The sequence below is a fragment of the Mytilus galloprovincialis genome, chromosome 3, assembly GCF_965363235.1.
Source record: "Mytilus galloprovincialis chromosome 3, xbMytGall1.hap1.1, whole genome shotgun sequence".
In the NCBI taxonomy this organism is placed as follows: domain Eukaryota; kingdom Metazoa; phylum Mollusca; class Bivalvia; order Mytilida; family Mytilidae; genus Mytilus; species Mytilus galloprovincialis.
Window position 1 is genome coordinate 11,255,699 of NC_134840.1, and position 26,547 is coordinate 11,282,245.

General features: G+C 30.9%; 1 protein-coding gene across 1 annotated transcript in view; it reads right to left on the bottom strand.

The window, feature by feature from the left end:
- Positions 1-26,547, bottom strand: part of LOC143069869 (mediator of RNA polymerase II transcription subunit 12-like protein) — a 77,316-nt gene that overhangs the window by 36,385 nt on the left and 14,384 nt on the right. Inside the window, exons 15-26 of the mRNA XM_076244674.1 lie at positions 24,981-25,089; positions 18,493-19,061; positions 17,724-17,887; positions 17,194-17,302; positions 16,733-16,863; positions 15,957-16,073; positions 15,284-15,425; positions 13,998-14,124; positions 12,994-13,218; positions 12,185-12,311; positions 9,537-9,699; positions 6,206-6,382 (exon numbers count right to left, since the gene is read on the bottom strand). Coding sequence (XP_076100789.1) covers positions 6,206-6,382; positions 9,537-9,699; positions 12,185-12,311; positions 12,994-13,218; positions 13,998-14,124; positions 15,284-15,425; positions 15,957-16,073; positions 16,733-16,863; positions 17,194-17,302; positions 17,724-17,887; positions 18,493-19,061; positions 24,981-25,089 — 2,160 coding nt within the window. The remainder of the gene's footprint in view (positions 1-6,205; positions 6,383-9,536; positions 9,700-12,184; positions 12,312-12,993; positions 13,219-13,997; positions 14,125-15,283; positions 15,426-15,956; positions 16,074-16,732; positions 16,864-17,193; positions 17,303-17,723; positions 17,888-18,492; positions 19,062-24,980; positions 25,090-26,547) is intronic.

Below are 26,547 nucleotides of genomic sequence, written 5' to 3' on the forward strand. Positions count from 1 at the left end.
ACATCTAGTGATAAATAATTTGCACATATAACTTTAAATGAAAATAACACTGTTGGAAGACCAATTGTCAAACAACATGCAGACTAATTCAAAAGTTAGAAAATCACTTGTCATTAACATGAACAGTCAATTATATCTGTACACTATGCTAACTCCTACTTCTAATTCAAAGTATCAGAAGACAAGGAAGTATTTGTCTGATCTATACAAAAAGTGCCTACAAATTGCACAGTCAAATTACACACTAAGTATGAAGTCCTTTTGATCAGTAGTACTGGACAAATGAGTGACAATAATATTAAGTTTATTCAACATATTAACTAATTTGAAGAATTCTGCGAGTATGAAGTTGTCATCTAAAATATTTGATTATCTCCCTCACTTAACAACACATCACTACCATGATGATACTAAATGTCATTTTGTTCATTATTACCTGAGAAAAGTGTGACAAAAATAAGTTTTGGAAGAACAGATGAACAATGATTGCAATTTAGCCCTCACTCCAAGATCACAAAATGTGCACACTTATTTATAGCTGTAGAGTTGTCTGCTTTAATGGGATGTCAATACAATTTATCACTACAAAGAGTATGCCCAAGATGGATTTGATGCAGACAGAGCAATACATATCTCCTAAGAAGACATTCCTAGGAGCCTGAATCACTCACCCACCTGGGGACAATCTGCAACATTTAATCATAAGAAACAGTGTCAGACAACATTCACACAGTTTGATTGTGACCAGGTTTTATCCCTGATTTTAAATCACATCTTATTATAAAAGGAATTATTCAGACAAAAGGCCTAAATTGATTGGTGATTATTTTAGCTGTTTACAGTTTCTCTGTTTTGCATGAATTGTACATGCTTGCTTGGTCGTCCTGTACTGCTAATCATCTGGTCATATAAACATGTGAATTCCTGTACTGCTAATCATCTGGTCATATAAACAACATGCTTGCTTGGTCATCCTGTACTGCTAATCATCTGGTCATATAAACAAGTGAATACCAGACTTGGTAATGCCCAGATTTATAAAATACTTCTGATGATGAAGTTAACAAGTCCTTGCATGCTTTAAACTTCACTTCTTACAACAAAATTCAGGCCACTGTTGTCAATGTTCCAGTCCCTATTGCTTGCAGACTTTGCAAAAGGCTTGTGATAGCCCTAATCATTCAATTTGTCAATCAGTCACGTTTTTCTTTTTGTACAGCCTAAGATTAAAGAACCTTCTTGCATATTGAAATTTTTCCATAATGATGACAATTTTAACTATACTGACATATAGACAGAGAAATATAACTCAAAAGTTCCTAAAAAGCTTGAAATTTTCGTGTTTGAAATGCTCCATTTCATTATAATCACAAGAAATAATGATTTTCATTTGGAATCCAACAATTTTTTCAACCACACTTTTCACATAATTGGGTTTAAGCAACAGTCAAGATCACGCAAATGGAACAAGACATCAAAATTGGGAAGTGCATTCCTTAATTGTGAAAATAAACATGAATGTAATTGTAGATCTTGTTTGCTGGTCATTTTCACTATTTCAAAATTAAAATTCCCATTTCATAGGCAAAAGTTGAAAAATATGTTCTCCGTCTCTGACAAACTCATGGTAGTTGAGTTTGACCAGTTGATAATCCTTCTGCTTCAATTTAAGATAGAAGGCAGACAGACTCTGTATTACTTACTTTTTTTCTATTTTAACCTCAATGTCATATTTTTACCTATGGAATTCTAAGTAGAGGACATGCCACACATTATTGTTACCTAGTTTTAAAACATTGGACTATGTGGTCAAAGAGAAGATTTTAAAAGAAATTTAAGAGCACATAGACGACAGACGCCAACTGATGGCATAAGTTCACATGGCCTAATACAAAGAGCAAGATATAAGACTACCAGTATATTAGATTGCTAACTTGCCTGTTATAGATACCTATTCATATTTTGTTACAACAATCAGCAATAGTTCTATACAATTATTTTTATGAAAAATGACTTATGATGTAAACTTAATTTACAATTACAACCTGTATTCTAATCAAGTCTATAAAATCTAAAATTCAAGGCATAAAATCAAATCAAAGAATATAAAACTGGAATTCAAATAAAATTTTACCAGAAGTCTAAAAGATATAATTTAAATTCACTCATCCAATATAAAGATACCAATCTTTATAAAAAAACAAATCATAAAATAAAGAGCATTTGATATTAAACTAAATACTATATAATTCCCCACATTATCATTAAACATCAAAACATCCAATCTACACAGTGAAACATTAATTAAAAAAATTACTAACACAAGTTCACAGCACTCTAAAACCTGATTAATGTGCAAGAATTACTCAATGTGTTGAACAGGTACTTTAGGAATGAGGTAATAACCTGCCTGATTGGTGAATTGTGCTAAATATAAACAGTGTAGCCTTCATCCACAAACTTGAAAATCAGTACTTTTTAAATAAATGTCTCAACACTAGAACTTTCTTTTTACCAAAAATACAACAGTTTAGTAATATTTTTATGACTGTCTTAAAAAACCTTAATTTGTGTAATGGCATTCTCAGTTTTATCAGCAGTTAGGGCTTTAAAGTAAAGTTTTACAACTAAAATTCATAACAAATATTCAAAATGGAAAGTTAGTAGCCATGAATGGTAAAGGGTGAACAGTCTTAATTTGTATAACAGCCTTTCTGGTACATTTTGTTTTGGTTTTGTACATAAATCATGCCATTAGTTTTCTTGTTTTATATTTGTAATTTTGGGACCTTTTATAGCTTGCTACCTCATGTTCTATCTCGTTGAATTTTATGACTAAGTATAACCACATCAAAACCTTGGTTAAGTTTGATAATCAAATAAAATGAATGTGCTATCTTGGTGACAATAATTATTATGAGATATATTGTAAGTCCTTTCACTGTTATCCTGGTAAAAAACCATATATGAGATATTTTTTCAACTCCCCTCCTGAAGAATTTGATCACCATTTCAGAATTTTCTGAGAATCAAAACTCATCCATAATTTTGTTGGGTAGAAACATTCATTTGAAGAGGATCTGACAAAAACAGAAGGTGCTAGCATGGTGACAACAAAGTGATTACAAACAGACAGGATTAAAACATTACTCTCTCCATAACTTGTTGTTAGGGGGTATAATTACACTGAAGGGTCCAAATGAAATCCCTCAAATACTTGACTTTAGTTATAAACTATGCAAGTATTATAGTTTTTAAGACACCAACTTGGAAGAATTCATGAGCACTTTCAGCCACAAAATTATGTTCCCAACAAAATACATATTTTAACTGAACCTGATTGTGTAAGCTTGAAACTATTAACTAGAATTGATACCTAATAAGAATTATACTTCCACATTATCATAAACTCAACTGAGAGTGAAAATATAATTTTACAAACAAAACAAATTTTATAACACTACATGTAATAATATCTACAGTAAAACCTTTGAATATAAGCAATAAATGCCATTACATAAAGTAAGATGATAAGACAGATTATATACATGTTTTGTGAGGGAAAATGTGTACAATATAAATAGACTATAATTATCACAGCTCAATGATGACAGCTAAAAGGCAAAAATTTGTTCCAGAAATTTAAAAACTACTGGTTTCCAATTTACTGGTGAAAGTTTTCTTCCATCCAAACGTAGAACCTATTTTTGTCTATCAGCTGTCAATGTTTTTACTCACTGCCGTTACAGAACTGCTTTTCTTGACCAGGGACTTGTCAGATTGTGATGATGGAGGGTCCAACAAGAAATAGAGAAATTGGTATATTCATAAATCATATCATTTTATTCAATTTTATTACTTACTACTTTTAAGAGACATCCAGACTTGAGACATACATGTTACTGTAGTTATCAGACCTAGATTGCATTGGTTATAGGGATGGAACAGGGAATGCAACAGGATTGAAATCGGATTATCTCCCCTTTATCAGAAAAATATAAGAGGAAGGAGTATGAGGACACTAATGCTCCTGCACAAGCTTTGCAATTTTCCAAGTTAAAAATGGGCATTACTTCTAAATAAATATTGACTCATTGTTCAAATTGTCAGAACTCAGTGTGCATGTTGTAGTTTTTAGCATTGTTTTGGAGTTTCATGAAATTTGGATGAGACAAACGAGTTTGTTTGTGTGGGGAAAAAAATAGTGTAATTTTCAAAACTATAAAGGGCATAACTTCAAAACAGTAAGTGATATAACTGCCAAACTTCAAACTCTTGTCTGCTTGTTTTGGTTCTTAGAATTGTGTATGAGTTTCATAAAGTTTGCACGAGGCAAACTTAAGTTAACAAGTTGAAAAGAAAATGGAACAGACAGACATAAGAGTGGTCAAGGGTAACATGTAATATTTACAATGGAACAAACATACATAAGGGTAGTCAAGGGTAACATGTAATATTTACCCCTGTTGCCTACAGTGGGGCATAAAAATAAATTAAATGTAATAGCTCTTTAACAAATGCATTATATACATGACTGATACATAAGTAAAGTATAACTAATATAGAAAGTCTGGATGTCTCTATTTCTAGAAGTTTGCTATGGCTTTTAGCTCAAAAGTAGGAGACTTAACATACACTATTTAAACTGTAAATTGAATTCAATGAATTCAAATTGTCCTACTTAGTATGAAAATGTAACACTCTCAAATTTTCTTCAATTGATTCAAACTAATTTTGTTTTTAACTTTCTAAGCTATAACTTTTATGCCTGTTTTGATTTATATATTTACCTCCTTATCCATGGGAAATGTATTTCTTAACCCTTTTTTTGTGAGCCAGACACTTACAAGCTTGATGGTAATTAAAACATTGAGAGTGTTACAAATAATCAAGTGGCTAGCAACCTATAGTCATTCTGATGATCGTTAAGTTATGTTAACTGTCGTTCCAGCTTGATTTCTTTTATACAAAGACTGCATATCAAAAAGATTATTTAGTGTTCTACATTAAAGACAATGAAATTTATTAAAGTTGTAATCTATTTGATATGTCAAATTTAATATAGGGGAAATCTTATTTGTAATCCAAAACTGTACTTTCAGAAATTAACACAACCATTTATCAAAGTAAATACAAGTAAAAATGTAAGATCTTATAAATGGGATAGAACAAATTTTGTGAAGTAAAATCACTACTGAATTTATGAAGGGAGTTTTCATGAATGGAAGTTTTTATTAATCTGGTATAAATGTCGCATTATTCTCATTAATAAAAACATTGTAATAATGTCTGAATTTACAGTATAAGGAACTAGTAACTAAATACTAAAAATATTAAAAATTTACATACAAATATCAATAGTAGGAATGTTTCACTAAATACATCTCTATACCTTATAATCAAAATAATTAATCATCCTTTTCTTCAAACATCATAAATTGATTTCAAACTATTTGACATAGAACGAAACCATAATACATGGCAAATTGTTCACGTTTTCCCGTCTGATTAACAATTTTTTTGTTAAATATAAAATTTAGTATCAGCTCAAGAAGTCTGCATTGCTCACCTGGCATATATGTGTAATTAAAGTAACTACTGTTTCACTCAGATTTCAGGAAACTTTGGGCTTATGCAAGTTTACTTCAGATATCAGCTCAAAATCTACATGAAGGTTGACAATTGGGGAGAAAATTGTTATTTTCATAAAATTGTCTGTCCAATGTCCATAAATAGATCAAAACCAGGTGAACTGACTTAACCTAGTTACACAATCATAAAGCAATTATTTGCTGAATATCTGGAAGGAGGTTTATGGAGCCAAAAGGTTGTCAAATACTTGCTATAAAAATATATGAACTGGAATAAAACTCAGATGTAACCTATAACTATCATACTATAAATTAGGCAAATATATGAAGCAAATTAAATGTAGCAGGGGAAATAAAGCCTGTTTCTTGCAGCCATGTTGATTTTTAAGCAATATCATCAGAATATAAGGAAGTGACTTTACTATTAATTTTATACCAATTAACCCCATGGTTTGAGACAATAAATATATTGAATAGTTGATTACCCCAGCCAGATAAGAGACAGATAGACAAATGATGAGAAATTCTTAGTGTGTTCCTTAAAGTCAGGTGAGCAGCTAAAATCTTTTTGATGATAAAAATAAGCTATGATCTTAGATGTTATATAACCTTACTGATATAGCACTACACTGTTTAAACATTAGCTGTAGTTCCAGAGCACAGACTCTAAAGTCCCATAGATTCAGATTCTGGAGAACTCTATGAATGTTCTGCTTTGTTTCCATGTCAGCTCCATCCACTTGGTTAGGAACACCATTAGGGTAACAGATCATATGCAGAATTTGCTGAGCCTGAAATAAATTAGAAAGGAAACAATCAATATCTATCCATTTTGTTAGTAAAGAAAGAAACCACTCTGATATTTTGTCCAATAGCTTTCATATTTGGGATAACATTTGTGAAACACATTTTTAACCGGATTTTTGTGACAAAAATGTCGGTTATTGATTTGGGGATGTACGGCGGGCGGGCGGGCGGGCGGGCGGGCGGCAATCAAATGTTGTCCGTGCATTAACTCATGAACCGTTCAACCAAAGCTTTTAAAATTTTAATATGTTATTACTGACAACTATACAAAGGTCAAGTTCAATAATGGCGATTTTGACTTTTACCGTTCATGAGTTATGGTTCTTGAAAGATTGAAAAATGGAGTTGTCCGTGCATTTACGCATGAACTGTTCTACCAAAGCTTCCCAAATTTTAATATGTTGTTACTAATGACAGAATGGAGGTCAAGTTCAATAATGACGAATTTGACTTTTACCGTTCAGGAGTTATGGTTCTTGAAAGATTGAAAAATGGAGTTTCCAGTCGTGTCCGTGCATTTATGCATGAACTGTTCTACCAAAGCTTTTGAAATTTTAATATGTTGTTACTGATGACAAAATAGAGGTCAAGTTCAATAATGACGATTTTGCCGTTCAGGAGTTATGGTTCTTGAAAGATCGTAAAATGGTGTTTCCATTCACGTTGTTGCATTTACTCATGAACCATTCAATCTAAGCTTTTCAAATTTTAATATGTTGATACTGATGACAAAATGGAGGTCAAATTTGATATTGACGATTTTCACTTTCACCATTCATCAGTAATGGTTCTTGTGATATTGCCAGGACACAAATAAATGTTAATAAATCCGGTTTGCTGTCGTTGTGACAGCCTCTTGTATTATATTATCCTACCACTTTATTTCTACAAAAGGAGTTATGGTCCTTTTATACTTCATATGTTTCCACAGATGTCAATATCTTATGAGTACATGATCTCTTTTGAAGTCTTTTATCACAACACTTATGATACACTCCCCCAGAGAAAATCCAATTTTCAAAATAAATATCAAAAAGAATACAAACTGGTCACTTGATGATTTGAAGTAACAACAATCAAAACCTATACTTTATTTTTATAAATCTGATAAAAAATTTAATCAATAAATAAATTTGCTACCATTTTCAAATAAATATTCATAGATAAAAACTTCAGAGATGTTTAATTAAGGGTATTTGAATCTCTTTAGAGAAAACTGTTTGTTTAAGGGTATTTGAAACTCTTTAGAGAAAACTGTTTGTTTAAGGGTATTTGAATCTCTTTAGAGAAAACTGTTTGTTTAAGAGAATTTGAATCTCTTTAGAGAAAACTGTTTGTATAAGGGAATTTGAATCTCTTTAGAAAAAACCATTTGTTTAAGGGAATTTGAATCTCTTTAGAGAAAACTGTTTGTTTAAGGGTATTTGAATCTCTTTAGAGAAAACTGTTTGTTTAAGAGTATTTGAATCTCTTTAGAGAAAACTGTTTGTTTAAGGGTATTTGAATCTCTTTAGAGAAACCTGTTTGTATAAGGGAATTTGAATCTCTTTAGAGAAAACTGTTTGTTTAAGGGTATTTGAATCTCTTTAGAGAAAACCGTTTGTTTAAGGGAATTTGAATCTCTTTAGAGAAAACTGTTTGTTTAAGGGAATTTGAATCTCTTTAGAAAAAACCATTTGTTTAAGGGAATTTGAATCTCTTTAGAGAAACCTGTTTGTATAAGGGAATTTGAATCTCTTTAGAGAAAACTGTTTGTTTAAGAGTATTTGAATCTCTTTAGAGAAAACTGTTTGTTTAAGGGTATTTGAATCTCTTTAGAGAAACCTGTTTGTATAAGGGAATTTGAATCTCTTTAGAGAAAACTGTTTGTTTAAGGGTATTTGAATCTCTTTAGAGAAAACTGTTTGTTTAAGGGAATTTGAATCTCTTTAGAGAAAACCGTTTGTTTAAGGGAATTTGAATCTCTTTAGAGAAAACTGTTTGTTTAAGGGAATTTGAATCTCTTTAGAGAAAACCGTTTGTTTAAGGGTATTTGAATCTCTTTAGAGAAAACTGTTTGTTTAAGGGTATTTGAATCTCTTTAGAGAAACCTGTTTGTTTAAGGGAATTTGAATCTCTTTAGAAAAAACTGTGTGTTTAAAGATATTGAAATCTCTTCAGAGAAAACTGTTTGTTTTAAGGTATTTGAATGGATGGATTATTGGTATAGATTTCCTTAGATAGAATTTTCCATGCTTTTTTTAAAACTATTATTAAGAATTGAATGTTTCTTTTTGTAAATTCATTGGGGTGTAAAAGCTTGGACCAAAGTACATTTTGTATGTAGGGCAGAAGCGCTTCATTCTAAAAATGTGCCCACGGTCAGCGCTTTTACAACCCAATGAAATTACAAAAAGAAGCATTCAATACTTATAATTACATTTTTTAGCTAGGATCATGAAAACACAATTTCTGTCAAGTTTTTCTCTCATTCACCTGTGCATACTATTGTAGGACCTTGAGTCATCATGATGTTACATTTCATTGTCTAATGAATGTCAATTTCAGAAGGACGAGAGATTGCTCTTGGCCAATCAAAATGATTTATCATAAAGAAACATTCATTTTCATGCTACAAGTCGTGCAAAATTGCCCAAATTTGCAGAGATTGTTCATGAAAAAACACTTTTTTTGTTAGTAGTAAAAAATCAATGAGATAGATTTTTCATATAAAATATGAGAAGAAAGAATTTGAAATATGCTTTAAGAAAATACAAAGAAAATATGGTTTCACCGACCTTCTTTAATTGCTACAAGTAAAAATTGAAAAGTTCTCTATTATTCCTTTATAAATATTTTACCATTTGAGTTATCTCCTCTCAAATGGCTAAGCTGACAATTTTATTTGAACAAACACAAACATTTGGCATCTGATAATTTTATTTGATCAATGTACAATGCAATGAATCACCTATCTTTTTTTATTTCAATATACAGTCTAACCCAATAATCACTGTTCTTTCTCAAAATTTGCAGATTTAATCAAAGAACTATACCTAGGCTATTATGATCTGCTATTTTACAATACAAGATGGCATTATACAGTTATCTACCTTAAATGAAGGTATTTTGTACTAAATAGTTGAGCATTTAACTGACCTGCTTGTTGGACAACATTTGATCAAGGAGTAAGTCTGAACTAAGAACAGCATCGGGGTCTTTTAGGAATTTCTCCAGTACCCATTCCTGGCCACACATTTCCTTCATCGCATGTCGAGCAAAATCACTCAGTGACGACTCTTTACCTTTCCATTTCGATGTGCTAAATAAATATATCAGATACTATAACATTTAATAATTCATTTTATACATTTTGATAATGTAAGATTGTGGGTAAAAAAAAACATATTGGAAGACAGTTTTTAATCTTACAGGGAAACAAAACCAAGACTTGAATTAGTAAAGTTAAAGTCATCATGTTTAACATTATACAGACAGGTATCTAATTTGAACAGAAAACACCAGGGATCTGATGTCACAAAAGATCTGGTATCAATAATACATTGTGTATCAATAATAATTGTGTATCAATAAGATATTGTGTATCAATAAGATATTGTGTATCAATAATACATTGTATATCAATAAGACATTGTGTATCAATAATACATTGTGTATCAATAAGATATTGTGTATCAATAAGACATTGTGTATCAAAAAGATATTGTGTATCAATAATACATTGTATATCAATAAGACATTGTGTATCAATAATACATTGTGTATCAATAAGACATTGTATATCAATAAGACATTGTGTATCAATAAGACATTGTGTATCAATAAGATATTGTGTATCAAAAAGATATTGTGTATCAATAATACATTGTGTATCAAAAAGATATTGTGTATCAATAATACATTGTGTATCAATAAGATATTGTGTATCAATAAGATATTGTGTATCATTAATACATTGTATATCAATAAGACATTGTGTATCAATAATACATTGTGTATCAATAAGACATTGTGTATCAATAAGATATTGTGTATCAATAAGATATTGTGTATTAATAAGATATTGTGTATCAATAATACATTGTGTATCAATAAGATATTGTGTATCAATAAGATATTGTGTATCAATAATACATTGTGTATCAATAATACATTGTGTATCAATAAGATATTGTGTATCAATAATACATTGTGTATCAATAAGATATTGTGTATCAATAAGATATTGTGTATCAATAATACATTGTGTATCAATAATACATTGTGTATCAATAAGATATTGTGTATCAATAATACATTGTGTATCAATAAGACATTGTGTATCAATAAGATATTGTGTATCAATAAGACATTGTATATCAATAAGACATTGTGTATCAATAAGATATTGTGTATCATTAATACATTGTGTATCAATAATACATTGTGTATCAATAAGATATTGTGTATCAATAATACATTGTGTATCAATGAGACATTGTGTATCAATAATACATTGTGTATCAATAATACATTGTGTATCAATAATACATTGTGTATCAATAATACATTGTGTATCAATAAGACATTGTGTATCAATAAGACATTGTGTATCAATAATACATTGTGTATCAATAAGATATTGTGTATCAATAATACATTGTGTATCAATAAGACATTGTGTATCAATAAGATATTGTGTACCAATAAGACATTGTGTATCAATAAGATATTGTGTATCAATAAGATATTGTGTATCAATAAGATATTGTGTATCAATAATACATTGTGTATCAATAATACATTGTGTATCAATGAGACATTGTGTATCAATAATACATTGTGTATCAATAAGATATTGTGTATCAATAAGATATTGTGTATCAATAATACATTGTGTATCAATAAGATATTGTGTATCAATAATACATTGTGTATCAATAAGACATTGTGTATCAATAAGATATTGTGTATCAATAAGACATTGTATATCAATAAGATATTGTGTATCAATAAGATATTGTGTATCAATAATACATTGTATATTAATGAGACATTGTGTATCAATAATACATTGTGTATCAATAATACATTGTGTATCAATAATACATTGTGAGACATTGTGTATCAATAATACATTGCATATCAATAATACATTGCATATCAATAATACATTGTGTATCAATAATACATTGTATATCAATAATACATTGTGTACTAATAAGATATTGTGTATCAATAATACATTGAGTATCAATAATACATTGTGTATCAATGAGACATTGTGTATCAATAATACATTGCGTATCAATAATACTTTGTGTATCATACACAATAAGACATTGTGTCTCAATAAGACATTGTGTCTCAATAAGACATTGTGTATCAATAAGACATTGTGTATCAATAAGACATTGTGTATCAATAATACATTGTGTATCAATAAGATATTGTGTATCAATAATACATTGTGTATCAATAAGATATTGTGTATCAATAAGATATTGTGTATCAAAAAGATATTGTGTACCAATAAAACATTGTGTATCAATAATACATTGTGTATCAATAAGACATTGTGTATCAATAAGACATTGTGTATCAATAAGATATTGTGTACCAATAAAACATTGTGTATCAATAATACATTGTGTATCAATAAGACATTGTGTACCAATAAAACATTGTGTATCAATAAGATATTGTGTATCAATAAGACATTGCATATCAATAAGACATTGTGTATCAATAAGACATTGTGTATCAATAAGACATTGTGTACCAATAAAACATGTAAATGTACATACCCAAGCATCATGTCTACATCATCATCATCTCCAATACTATTAAGTAATGAACTGATAATATCTCTCTCGTTCATACTGTCTTTCTTTCCTCCAGACTTACTTCTATTCTCGTCACTACACAAGTCACCTGTAATCATAAGATGATTGTTAATATTTCAGATTTTTCAGAAATAAATTTATATTATAAATTTTCCACTGTGAGTTATGATATGAAGCTTTTTGCCAAGTGAGTAGAAGAAACAAGTCCAAAAAGTGGTTGTCGTTTGTTGATGTCGTTCATAAGTGTTTCTGATTTCTCGTTTTTTTTATATAGATTAGGCTGTTGGTTTTCCTGTTTGAATTGTTTTACACTAGTCATTTTGGGGTCCTTAAGCTTGATGTTTGGTGTGAACCAAATTATAAATGTAAGATAACTTTTTATAAATTGTGACTTAATTTGAGAGTTGTTTCATTGTCACTCATACGACATCTTTTTGGTTCTATTCATTTTTCTAGAGCTACTGATATTTTAGAATATCAATATCAATATGATGAAAATCTGATTTTCTACTTTTTCTGATTGTATTTTTGTTTTTCTTCATAGAATAGATACTTTTTCTTCATTTAACATCAAAACTGGAATGAGACTTGATAAATTTGGTTCATTAATGTCAACTAGATGGTGTACATCAGAAACTTTAAAGTGCAAAGTGTGTTTACTTTAAGCGGTACATTTGAGAAATCCCACTGACAAACAGTATAATTAAAAGCTAGGAATGCAAATTATTTTTTCCCTCCTGTATCCATACACACAGAGATCACATACTTACTTAGAACTAACATAGCTTTGAGTACAGCTAAAACAGGTCCTACAGATATACTGTCATGGGCTGCTATCAACAGGTGCTTGTCACATGATGACTTGATGTTGCACACATTAGCCTTGCCATAATTACCACACCAAGAGAAAGTGTTCATGTCAGATGTTTTAAACAATCTTAACAATATTTGGCAAGTTAGTCTGGCTCCTGGTTCAGCATCTTGATCTCCTGAAGCTAAAACATCATTTAAGTATAATTACATTAGATGTATGATTCATTATAATACGTTATTCTGATTGGCTACACTGCAATCTCGCGTTATTCCTTAGTCAATTGCATTACACAATAAAATTTATCATTTATGATGACACGAGGTCCCACAATCAAGTGCACAAGTAAATAAAATAAAAACTTGATAAAAATCGTGTTTTCATGATCCTAGCTAAAAAATGTAATTATAAGTATTGAATGCTCCCTTTTGTAACTTCATAGAGTTGTAAAAGCATTGACCGTGGGCACATATTTAGAATAAATGTACTTTGGTCAAAGCTTTTACACCATAATAAAGTTACAAAAAGAACCATTCAATTCTTAAATAAAAGTTAAGGTATAGCTACAAGATTTGGCTAAAAGAATAACATGAAACATGAAAAGCTTAAACTACAAGGTGTTTGATATACATATATAAATCCCACATGGACTTCTGTTGTTTAATAGGTATAATTTAAATGAATGTTTCCACTAAAAAACAACTCTTCTTAATTTAACACTAATAGTGTTTTCTTCCCTTGAATATGTTTGTGATGTTAAACCATCAACATTTAGTCCTCAATAGATAGAAAATAAGATCATTTCTAATCTAAGTAGTAGAATGTGAAAAATGTTTTTGGTAACATTTATGTAATTATATATATTGCAGTAAAGCCTTCAAAACAAAATTCTATTTGATGCATTTGTAAAAGTGAGCTTGACAAGAAAACAGTTCAAAAATTCCATCCATAAAGAAAACCAACCTGTTTTTACTGCCAGCAATGAGGGAAGTATTACATGAATAACTAAATCTTGTAGAGAGAAACAATGTCTGGCAACCAAAATAGTTGTAAATACAGCCAAGTTGTTGTGAATTGACATATCACTGACCTACAAATATATTCACAAATAATAAGGCCATGGTAAACAAATTTTCTGTTTCTAGCATACTGTTACTTGGGCAAAATATTTGCCAGCTTTTGTATTCCATTTCCATAATATAAAAAAATATATTGTTCAACACATGTGTTGTTTGAATTTACCTACTTTTAAACTGGTAAAATATAGATAACTGTAACAGAGGTCAAAATGGTGAGGTTTTAATGAGTGATAATGAGATGTGCTCGGACAGATACAAGCATACCATCATGTGATCAAGGACATTATTATAAATATTAAGTACCTTCTTTACTTAACTCATATTTACCCCTAATATACTTCATATCTAAGAGACACCACCCTGTTGATCCTTAAATGTTCTGACTTTTGTCTTCATAATTTTGAAAAATACATGCTACTATGTGGGGAGGGGTGGACTTTTCATTAATGCTTGATTTCAATCTATCTAATGCTTTTTAAAAGTCATTTTCAGTGCCTTATGTGGGTCAAAAATGGCTTTTTGAGTTAGAATAAGCTAGTAAATATCTTAAAATTCTAACATGAAAACAAAGTAAGAATGAATTTAAAAGTCTTCTAAAATGCTATTTGTGGTGGAAAAATGTCATGATTAATAGGCAATCCATATCAAATTAATCAAAATAATTGGTACTTCCAAATTCATACAGCAGTTCTTAAAAAGAGTGGAATGTTACTTGTTACTTTATTGAAACTGGACGTTATGTTGGTACTAATAGAAATGAAAGAAATTGTATTTTTTGTGATTTAGGAGTAATAGAGGATGAATTTCATTTTATCCTTCAATGTAGTAGATATACTGATTTGCGAAAAAAATATATAAAAAAATATTACTGGTCTAGGCCATCAACTTTTAAATTAATAGAATTATTGTCAGGTGAAAACACAAAACAGCTTTGTAACTTGGGAAAGTTTATACATTTCTCTTTTAAATTAAGAAACAGTTTATTGTAATAAAAGATATTTTGTATTGTTGAAACTTCTGACGTCACCTATTGTTTATTATACATATTGTTTATATTGTTTGTAATATGCCATATGTATACACTGTACATGTACTTGATTATACTGATGAGCCGTAAGGCTCAAAGTTAATAAAGAATGGTTTAGTATCCAAAAGGTTATTAAAACTCACTTCACATTGTGCTAAAACATCTATAAATCCACAACTATGATTGGATGAACAACATAATGACTGAAGAACTCCTAGCCAATCAGAACTCAAGGCATTATATCTAGCTGTAAGTTCAGCACATAAAATGGAAATCTCATTCAGTCTGAAATACATTTAAATCATACAGGGTTAATATATTTCAAGTTTACAACACTAAATAAGAAGAGAAATTTAATGCAATATCTAAATGCTACATATACCGTAATTGGACGATGTCAGCAGTCAATTCTACAATTGACCATCAAGAGTCATTGGCAACTATGTTGCATACAGTATTCAACAATTCCTGTATAATTTGAACATTTTGATATTTTACAATGTTTTACCAGTATAGTATTAAAATAGTGAATAATATGTATGGTATTAAAAATTAGTTCTCTTTTAATCAATCCAATTTTCAACAATCAATACTCTTATCTAATTAGTGTTGACACCAACATGACAGATTTAATATATCTAATTGGTGTTGCCACCAACATGACAGATTTAATATGCTTCTCAAAGACTTTCTACTAAAAACAACCTGTGATAGTTGAAGCCCATTCTTTACAAAACAAATCTCTACAGATCTGTAACTATTGCCCATAGTGTCATATTATTTATTTTTTAATCACATGACAATCATGTGACTTACCTCTCTATAGATGGAGAATTACAAACATGGATGACAGCATTACACACAAAACTATAACGGTTAGCTGGAGTGTCTGTTAAATGTTTGATAACACTGGACTCATGTTGATGATGAGCTCTGTAAAGAAGTCAATTCATCAGGTTCAACTACTGTTTTAATCATCTTATAACAACATTCTCTAATTATAAACAAATGATAAACATATATGCAAAATATGAATTTGCTGACTCTGTTTTTCAGTTAATAAAATTTAGCAAGAGAAAAAGTGAACAAGTTTTTTACTATGAAAGGATAACAAACATTGAGAAGACTAGTCTAATCAATTTAAAGATATATGTTTTTGGCAAACAGGAAATTGTAAAACTGAAAATGTGTAAGTAACACTGCCACATTCTTTATGTACCAGTCCAAAAGTCAGGTGACTGTAGTTCAATAGTTGTCATAAGTTCATGTTGTTTATATTTGTTTTTCCTGAATTGTACTGTATAATGAGTTGTTTCGCATTTTCATTTCTTAGCCTTGTATAGCGGACTTTACAGTATGGATTTTTCTCATTGCTGAAGGTTGATTAATGACTCTAGTAGATATTTGTCTGATTATACCACACTTCCTTTTTTTATATTACATGGTATAGTTTTACCAGGTGTAGCTTAGTGATATAAATCAAAAGGCTAAGATATGATGTTGCTACAGAATAAATGTGTCAATATATATTATAGATAGAATTAAGCTTTGGAGCATGGGTATCACTACCTATAAGGTATACAACAACTTACTTTGTATTATTTATAACATCTATCATAAATGAAGGATCCCATAAAGAATTGGATGCCAGTGGAGTAGTAGTAGCATACAGAGTCATCTTCATCTTACGGTGGGCATTTAGGAACATCTCAGAAAACTTCTCCTGTAATACAATAAATGAAGGTCTAAGCTTTATAACAGATTAAACATTGTTGAAAAAACCCAATATGTAATAGGTATGATAGACCCATTGGTGGCCTTCGGCTGTTGTCTGCTCTATGGTTGGGTTGTTGTCGCTTTGACACATTCCCCATTTCCTTTCTCAATTTTATGTAAACTGGAGGTAATTATGAGACAGAAATTTGAAAATATGATCACCTTTCAAAATAAAATAAAAAACAATTTAAATTGTATTTTTAAGAAAGTTTTTTGTATCATAGTGAACAATTTTAATAACAAATATTTGAAGTCAATAGTCATGTTTATAACTTACAACAAGGTAACAACAGGAGCTATAAGCATCATATAGATAGGCCAGTATACAACGTTCTGATGAGGAGCAGTCAGCAGGGTTATACACATTCTTCACTACACCAATCAAACTGTAAATAAATATCACATGGCATAACATAAGATATGTGCACATCTTTACAATCATTTATTATCATCTTACACACTATTTTTTCCTGTAACAAATACTCAGGTTTAAAAGAGAACTTTGCATTTCAAATTTCTGGTTTATTCATTCGAAGTTGACTATCTAAATAAAGTAAGGCTTTGATAAGTATAACACTGTAAGATGGAGACTTACTAAGGACAAAGTCCAACCAGTTTGAAGACGTTTTGTACAAGTTCACTTACCAATGGATACATAATGGTTTACAATACATCCAAAAGGCACAGCACTTTAAAAATAAGTTTTATTTCCTATTAGCTGCCCTACAATTAGTGTCTGTTTGAACAGCCATTACATCTATTTTAGATATTATTATTATAGAACATAACATGTTTGGATGGCCTTACCCTTCAAATGCTTGTATAGTCAGATCATTAGACACCAGTAGATAGGCATGATATTTTCTAAACACACCAACAATACAGAGACATAGAGATGTAGTGTAGCTTCCTCGTAAGGCCGACTTCAGTTCTACTAACTTGTCATCTGCACTACTCAGATCTTTCAATAGCTGAAATCAGATAATATGAATCATAAATAACAAATGTAAATATCTGATGAAAAAAGTCCACTTATTATTCTCTCAGGCAGCTGAAGAAAAACTAATTGTGACTTATTTGCATTCTTGTTAATATTTTTACACTTGCATACATGTGCTTGTAGGTAAATAAAAAGGTGTGTGCACTCAAAAAATTAAACCTCCAATCCCACAATACTCTTTAAATAAAACTAAGTAGACTTGGTATAATTTCAAATGAGACAACTCTCAACAGGAGTGAATTAATGTAAGTAAAATTGATAATCTCTCCATTAACATGTAGGACCTGGGTTATTATATATATATATTCCCCTATGCAAATTCTCAAGTGTTTTACAACAATATAAATTTTCATCAACAACCATCAAACCATTTAGGAAGAGTTATGCTTACAATGCAGCTAGGCAGAAGACAGATGGACAGGATGCAAGATACTGATTAATTCAAGCATCTACCAATAACACCTGATTGTGTCTTTCAACACTTTTCTTATTCATGTTATTTGTAAGCTTTTCATATATTGGTGACAAGGCTACAAATGTATTTGGGGAAATATTGACATAACATAGTCAACTCACCTGAACAGAAAATTCCAGCAAGCCATAAATATTACATGAATATTCCATAAGATCAATTAAGAAAGAAATATTCTCCACTAAAGGGAGGTAATCTGAGTTTTCATTCACAAATCCATTTATCTGTTCTAGAACAGCTGTCACACATGAATGAGTTACAACATGTTGATCATAATAGGATAGTTTCTGGAATTTGTTAAAAATCCCCTCAAAAATACATTCAAAGTTTGTAGCAGACTGCACTGAACTGGCTTCACCCACTTCTTTATCTTTCTTCTTCTTATTTTTACCAAGATCTCCACTGCTGACATCAATACAATTCTTTTTGCTGAATAATCTTAATGTCTCTTTGGTCACTTTCTTGACAATATGTCTGGCCTCATCCCTAGCTTTACCTACACCATACAACACAGTCATCCTTTGGTTACATTCATGTGAGGACATTTCATCTTGAGGAATGGGGAAATGTTGAGCATACAACATGTGCCTTGATGGTCCTTTTGGTGTTTGTACAGATTCATGGTTTTGAACAGTTACCTGTTCCTTTTCAGACTTCACCGATTTCACTGAGGCTGTAAAAATAAATCATAATGCATATATATCATTTTAGTGCCATCACATTTTGTATAACAGGGTTATTAAGGGGAATTACTCTTTATAGTGACTTGAGTAACACCAGTATCACTCAGATTACAATTCTACCTTGACATCTAAGTTTGTATTTAGCCTATAAAATACTTATTAAGCCTTGAGAATTGAAAGGTCAGTTTATCCCATTCATACAATAGAAGTTTACCTATGAGGGTCTTAAAGGGGTTTACAGAATAGAGAATACATGTAGTAGCAATAAAAAAATATTGAATAGAGAAAATGATCAAAAGAATAACTGTGCAAAATAAAAGGTAACTTAGGTAACCGTAATGCACTACTGATAAAATAAATAATCAATGTACAGAATTAATAAATAATCTTGTAATAGAAAGACTAAATAGAAAAATCAATTTCATGAGAATTTTACAGAATGAGAGTTATTTTTCATAGCTAAAGAAAATGCCCTAAAAATTTAAAGAATACAGATATTAAAAAAAAAACATCCAGGTCCTCGCGTCATTTACATTCATGTCAAAATATAGGACACACCATTGTTATTCCAAGTCTAAACTAGATATCTAGTCAAACTGGTTTTAAACTAGACATCTAGTCAAACTGGTTTGGTATAGCTGACTGTTTGCTCCTGCCCTAGATGTCTATTTCACAGTGACCTTATGTGTTTGTACTTTAATATTTTATTGATTTTCTGTTGGGACATGACCTAAACATGCTAAACAGTGGCATGAGATTTCAATTTAATAGGAATCAATATAATCTTTGAATTTATTTTATATGAACTGATATTGGTATGATAAATTAATATTTGGAATTTTAAATCCTGGATGACGATGTTGTTGTTATTCTTGTTCACATAATTATTTTTTTTGACCTTCAAAGCACATATAAAGATAGACAAATTTCGGCTCTCATTTGAAATATTTTGCAACTAAATAATTATTCGTTAGATTTTGGTGTAAAGAAGACAGTGTAATAGAAAACCTGAAAGTATATTCTATTTCTATAACAGTCAAGCAGATAGTTTTTTTATATCTAAAAAAAAAAAACCTACCATGTACAGGAATATGCAATTAAAAGGCATAAAATAACCCCAAAAATTCAACATAACACATTTTGAACAAGTAACTCAAGATGCACAAAGTTTAAGTATTGGTCAGAATATGGGGTTCTTTTGTACTTTGATAATATCACGATAACAATAGAGTGGCCTTAATTTTGGACAAGGTTAATGGCATGAAGCCAAATTTATCAACTCCTATTGTTCAATGGGGTAATCTGACCTTTCAATTCTCAAAGCTAAATAAGTATTTTTGTAGGCTAAATACAAACTTAGATGTCAAGGTAGAATTGTAATCCGAGTGATACTGGTGTTACTAAAGTCACTATAACACTCATTGTCAAAACCTTATTTTGAATGCATTGTATTCAAATTGAAAGATTTTGTCAAGTGGTACTTTAATTATCATCTGGAAACCAAAATAAAATCTAATTGTTAAGTTATCCAAGGGGAAATATGTTTGACAGAACCAATAATGTTTAAACCATTGCAACTAGTGAATGGACTAATATTACATCACTATACAGACTAGTGAATGGACTAATATTACATCACTATACAGACTAGCGAATGGACTAATATTACATCACTATACAGACTAGCGAATGGACTAATATAACATCACTATACAGACTAGCGAATGGACTAATATAACATCACTATACAGACTAGCCAATGGACTAATAGTACATCCCTATACAGACTAGCCAATGGACTAATATTACATCACTATACAGACTAGCGAATGGACTAATAGTACATCACTATACAGACTAGCGAATGGACTAATATTACATCACTATACAGACTAGCGAATGGACAAATATTACATCACTATACAGACTAGCCAATGGACTAATATTACATCACTATACAGACTAGCCAATGGACTAATATTACATCACTATACAGACTAGCCAATGGACTAATAGTACATCACTATACAGACTAGCCAATGGACTAATAGTACATCACTATACAGACTAGCGAATGGACTAATAGTACATCACTATACAGACTAGCGAATGGACTAATAGTACATCACTATACAGACTAGCGAATGGACAAATATTACATCACTATACAGACTAGCGAATGGACTAATATTACATCACTATACAGACTAGCGAATGGACTAATATTACATCACTATACAGACTAGCCAATGGACTAATATTACATCACTATACTGACTAGCGAATGGACTAATATTACATCACTATACAGACTAGCGAATGGACTTATATTACATCACTATACAGACTAGTGAATGGACTAATATTACATCACTATACAGACTAGCGAATGGACTAATAGTACATCACTATACAGACAAGTGAATGGACTAATATTACATCACTATACAGACTAGTGAATGGACTAATATTACATCACTATAACATCACTATACAGACTAGCGAATGGACTAATATAACATCACTATACAGACTAGCGAATGGACTAATAGTACATCACTATACAGACTAGCGAATGGACTAATATTACATCACTATACAGACTAGCGAATGGACTAATATAACATCACTATACAGACTAGCGAATGGACTAATATTACATCACTATACAGACTAGCGAATGGACTAATATTACATCACTATACAGACTAGCCAATGGACTAATATAACATCACTATACAGACTAGCCAATGGACTAATAGTACATCACTATACAGTCTAGCGAATGGACTAATATTACATCCCTATACAGACTAGCCAATGGACTAATAGTACATCACTATACAGACTAGCGAATGGACTAATATTACATCACTATACAGACTAGCGAATGGACAAATATTACATCACTATACAGACTAGCGAATGGACTAATATTACATCACTATACAGAATAGCGAATGGACTAATATTACATCACTATACAGACTAGCGAATGGACTAATATTACATCACTATACAGACTAGCCAATGGACTAATAGTACATCACTATACAGACTAGCGAATGGACTAATAGTACATCACTATACAGACTAGCGAATGGACTAATATTACATCACTATACAGACTAGCGAATGGACTAATATTACATCACTATACAGACTAGCCAATGGACTAATATTACATCACTATACAGACTAGCCAATGGACTAATATAACATCACTATACAGACTAGCCAATGGACTAATAGTACATCACTATACAGACTAGCGAATGGACTAATAGTACATCACTATACAGACTAGCGAATGGACAAATATTACATCACTATACAGACTAGCGAATGGACTAATATTACATCACTATACAGACTAGCCAATGGACTAATATTACATCACTATACAGACTAGCGAATGGACTAATATTACATCACTATACAGACTAGCGAATGGACTAATATTACATCACTATACAGACTAGTGAATGGACTAATATTACATCACTATACAGACTAGCGAATGGACTAATAGTACATCACTATACAGACAAGTGAATGGACTAATATTACATCACTATACAGACTAGTGAATGGACTAATATTACATCACTATAACATCACTATACAGACTAGCGAATGGACTAATATAACATCACTATACAGACTAGCGAATGGACTAATAGTACATCACTATACAGACTAGCGAATGGACTAATATTACATCACTATACAGACTAGCGAATGGACTAATATAACATCACTATACAGACTAGCGAATGGACTAATATTACATCACTATACAGACTAGCGAATGGACTAATATTACATCACTATACAGACTAGCCAATGGACTAATATAACATCACTATACAGACTAGCCAATGGACTAATAGTACATCACTATACAGTCTAGCGAATGGACTAATATTACATCCCTATACAGACTAGCCAATTGACTAATAGTACATCACTATACAGACTAGCGAATGGACTTATATTACATCACTATACAGACTAGCGAATGGACAAATATTACATCACTATACAGACTAGCGAATGGACTAATATTACATCACTATACAGACTAGCGAATGGACTAATAGTACATCACTATACAGACTAGCCAATGGACTAATAGTACATCACTATACAGACTAGCGAATGGACTAATAGTACATCACTATACAGACTAGCGAATGGACTAATATTACATCACTATACAGACTAGCGAATGGACTAATATTACATCACTATACAGACTAGCGAATGGACTAATATTACATCACTATACAGACTAGCCAATGGACTAATATAACATCACTATACAGACTAGCCAATGGACTAATAGTACATCACTATACAGACTAGCCAATGGACTAATAGTACATCACTATACAGACTAGCGAATGGACTAATATTACATCACTATACAGACTAGCCAATGGACTAATATAACATCACTATACAGACTAGCCAATGGACTAATATAACATCACTATACAGACTAGCGAATGGACTAATATTACATCACTATACAGACTAGCCAATGGACTAATATAACATCACTATACAGACTAGCCAATGGACTAATAGTACATCACTATACAGACTAGCGAATGGACTAATATTACATCACTATACAGACTAGCCAATGGACTAATATAACATCACTATACAGACTAGCCAATGGACTAATATTACATCACTATACAGACTAGTCAATGGACTAATATAACATCCCTATACAGACTAGCGAATGGACTAATATAACATCATTATACAGACTAGCGAATGAACTAATATTACATCACTATACAGACTTGCGAATGGACTAATATAACATCACTATACAGACTAGCGAATGGACAAATATTACATCCCTATACAGACTAGCCAATGGACTAATATTACATCACTATACAGACTAGCCAATGGACTAATATTACATCACTATACAGACTAGCGAATGGACTAATAGTACATCACTATACAGACTAGTGAATGGACTAATATAACATCCCTATACAGACTAGCGAATGGACTAATAGTACATCCCTATACAGACTAGCCAATGGACTAATAGTACATCACTATACAGACTAGCCAATGGACTAATAGTACATCACTATACAGACTAGCCAATGGACTAATAGTACATCCCTATACAGACTAGCCAATGGACTAATAGTACATCACTATACAGACTAGCGAATGGACTAATATTACATCACTATACAGACTAGCCAATGGACTAATATTACATCACTATACAGACTAGCCAATGGACTAATATTACATCCCTATACAGACTAGCCAATGGACTAATATTACATCACTATACAGACTAGCGAATGGACAAATATTACATCCCTATACAGACAAGCCAATGGACTAATATTACATCACTATACAGACTAGCCAATGGACTAATATTACATCACTATACAGACTAGCCAATGGACTAATATTACATCACTATACAGACTAGCGAATGGACTAATATTACATCACTATACAGACTAGCCAATGGACTAATATTACATCACTATACAGACTAGCCAATGGACTAATATAACATCACTATACAGACTAGCCAATGGACTAATATTACATCACTATACAGACTAGCCAATGGACTAATATTACATCACTATACAGACTAGCGAATGGACTAATATAACATCACTATACAGACTAGCGAATGGACAAATATTACATCCCTATACAGACTAGCGAATGGACTAATATTACATCACTATACAGACTAGCGAATGGACCAATATAACATCACTATACAGACTAGCGAATGGACTTATATTACATCACTATACAGACTAGCGAATGGACTAATATTACATCACTATACAACTTTCCACATTGAAATGGGTATAACAAACTTTTAATCTTACCAGGTTGTTCTGGACTAGTCTTCTGTTCTTCCTTAACCACGGGACCAAATAAACTACCAAAGTCACTGTCCATGTGAATATCAAAGTCAATCTTTATATCTTCTTGTGGCTGTTTAATAAAGAATACAATCATGATCAATCTAGATCTTTACATCATAATGTCAGATCAGTGCAAAAACTTGTGTGGTTTGTTACTAATTTGCCATTGCCAACCTTAAATAAATCTTTTTTTAATTTGAATTCTTGATGCTTTATAATTAATAAAGAATTGGAACTTATAATCAGGAATATATACCATTGCCCTTGTTGTTTCGGAATCAAAATTATGGATCCTTGTAGGGATCTAATGCCAGGGTTTAAATTCTAAGCCTAGGAGTTAAGGAAATAAGCAGACATTCAGGTGGTGGAAATATACAGGGATGGAAGACAGAAAACAAATTTACTGTAAAATGGATGACAAAAAAATAATAAACAGTAAAATAGATGTCAGACGAAAAATTAATAGTAAACAACAATGTCCCTAATAAAACATGTGACATTGCTTTCCTTGTCACATAATTTTGTTGTAAAGTGTTGATTTAAAGTTGCAAAACCCACATAAAACAAAGTGTTGAATAAGTTGTTTAAAAATAACTAAAGATCTGTACAAGTGATGCTAACCCAAATTTGTTATTCCCATTTATAAAGGGGCATAACTCTAGAGAGGTAAAAGTGACACCACCTAAATTCAAACTTTATCTGTATTTTGTAGTAATAAGCAAAGTTTCAAATCATGGGGTTGAGGCAAACTAAAGTTAGACAATGGAAGCCAATTTCAGGATAAATGCACACACAGATGGATAAGGGTGAAACTTATTGCCTCTCTGCTAGTACATGGCATTAAAATATTAATAATAAGATTCTTGTACTGACATTGCTGTTTTTATTTGATTGCCTTATATATCTATGTAATATGAATAAAAGAAGATGTGAGGTACCCCTATACATAATTGAGACCGCAACCCAATGACAAAAAATAACCGAGGGACATCTAGAGGGACACTTATAGGGTTCAACAATAGACATTTGTCTGTACATTATGCCATGCTAATAATAATCCAGCCCATAACAGTTGTAGATAAATTGAGTAGAAACTATCAAAGATCTTATCATTATTAAAATATGGCAAGATATAAGATATGACAACTGACGAGGTTCTTTTAAACATCTTTATGATTGGTTAAATTTTTATATGTATTTAAAGCCTTAATTTCATTTCATATTTATTGGAAAGTTCTGTAATTTTTTATTTTTTTTAAGTGCTTCATAATAAATATCTAGTAAAAAAAGATTTAAAATTTTTACATGTTGAATTGAAAATGTGTATTCTTATGGAAAATATGGAGAAATTTAACATTTCTTAATTCAAACTTTGGCTGGATATGGTTTTGAATGTACATATTGTGTATGAATTGATTAAATGCAATCAATAAGTGACTTTTTAATAAACAAATTTTATACTATTTACCTTTTCCAAAAAACTCAGGTAATTATCTATTGTCTCAACCTTAATTAAGAAGAAAAGTTG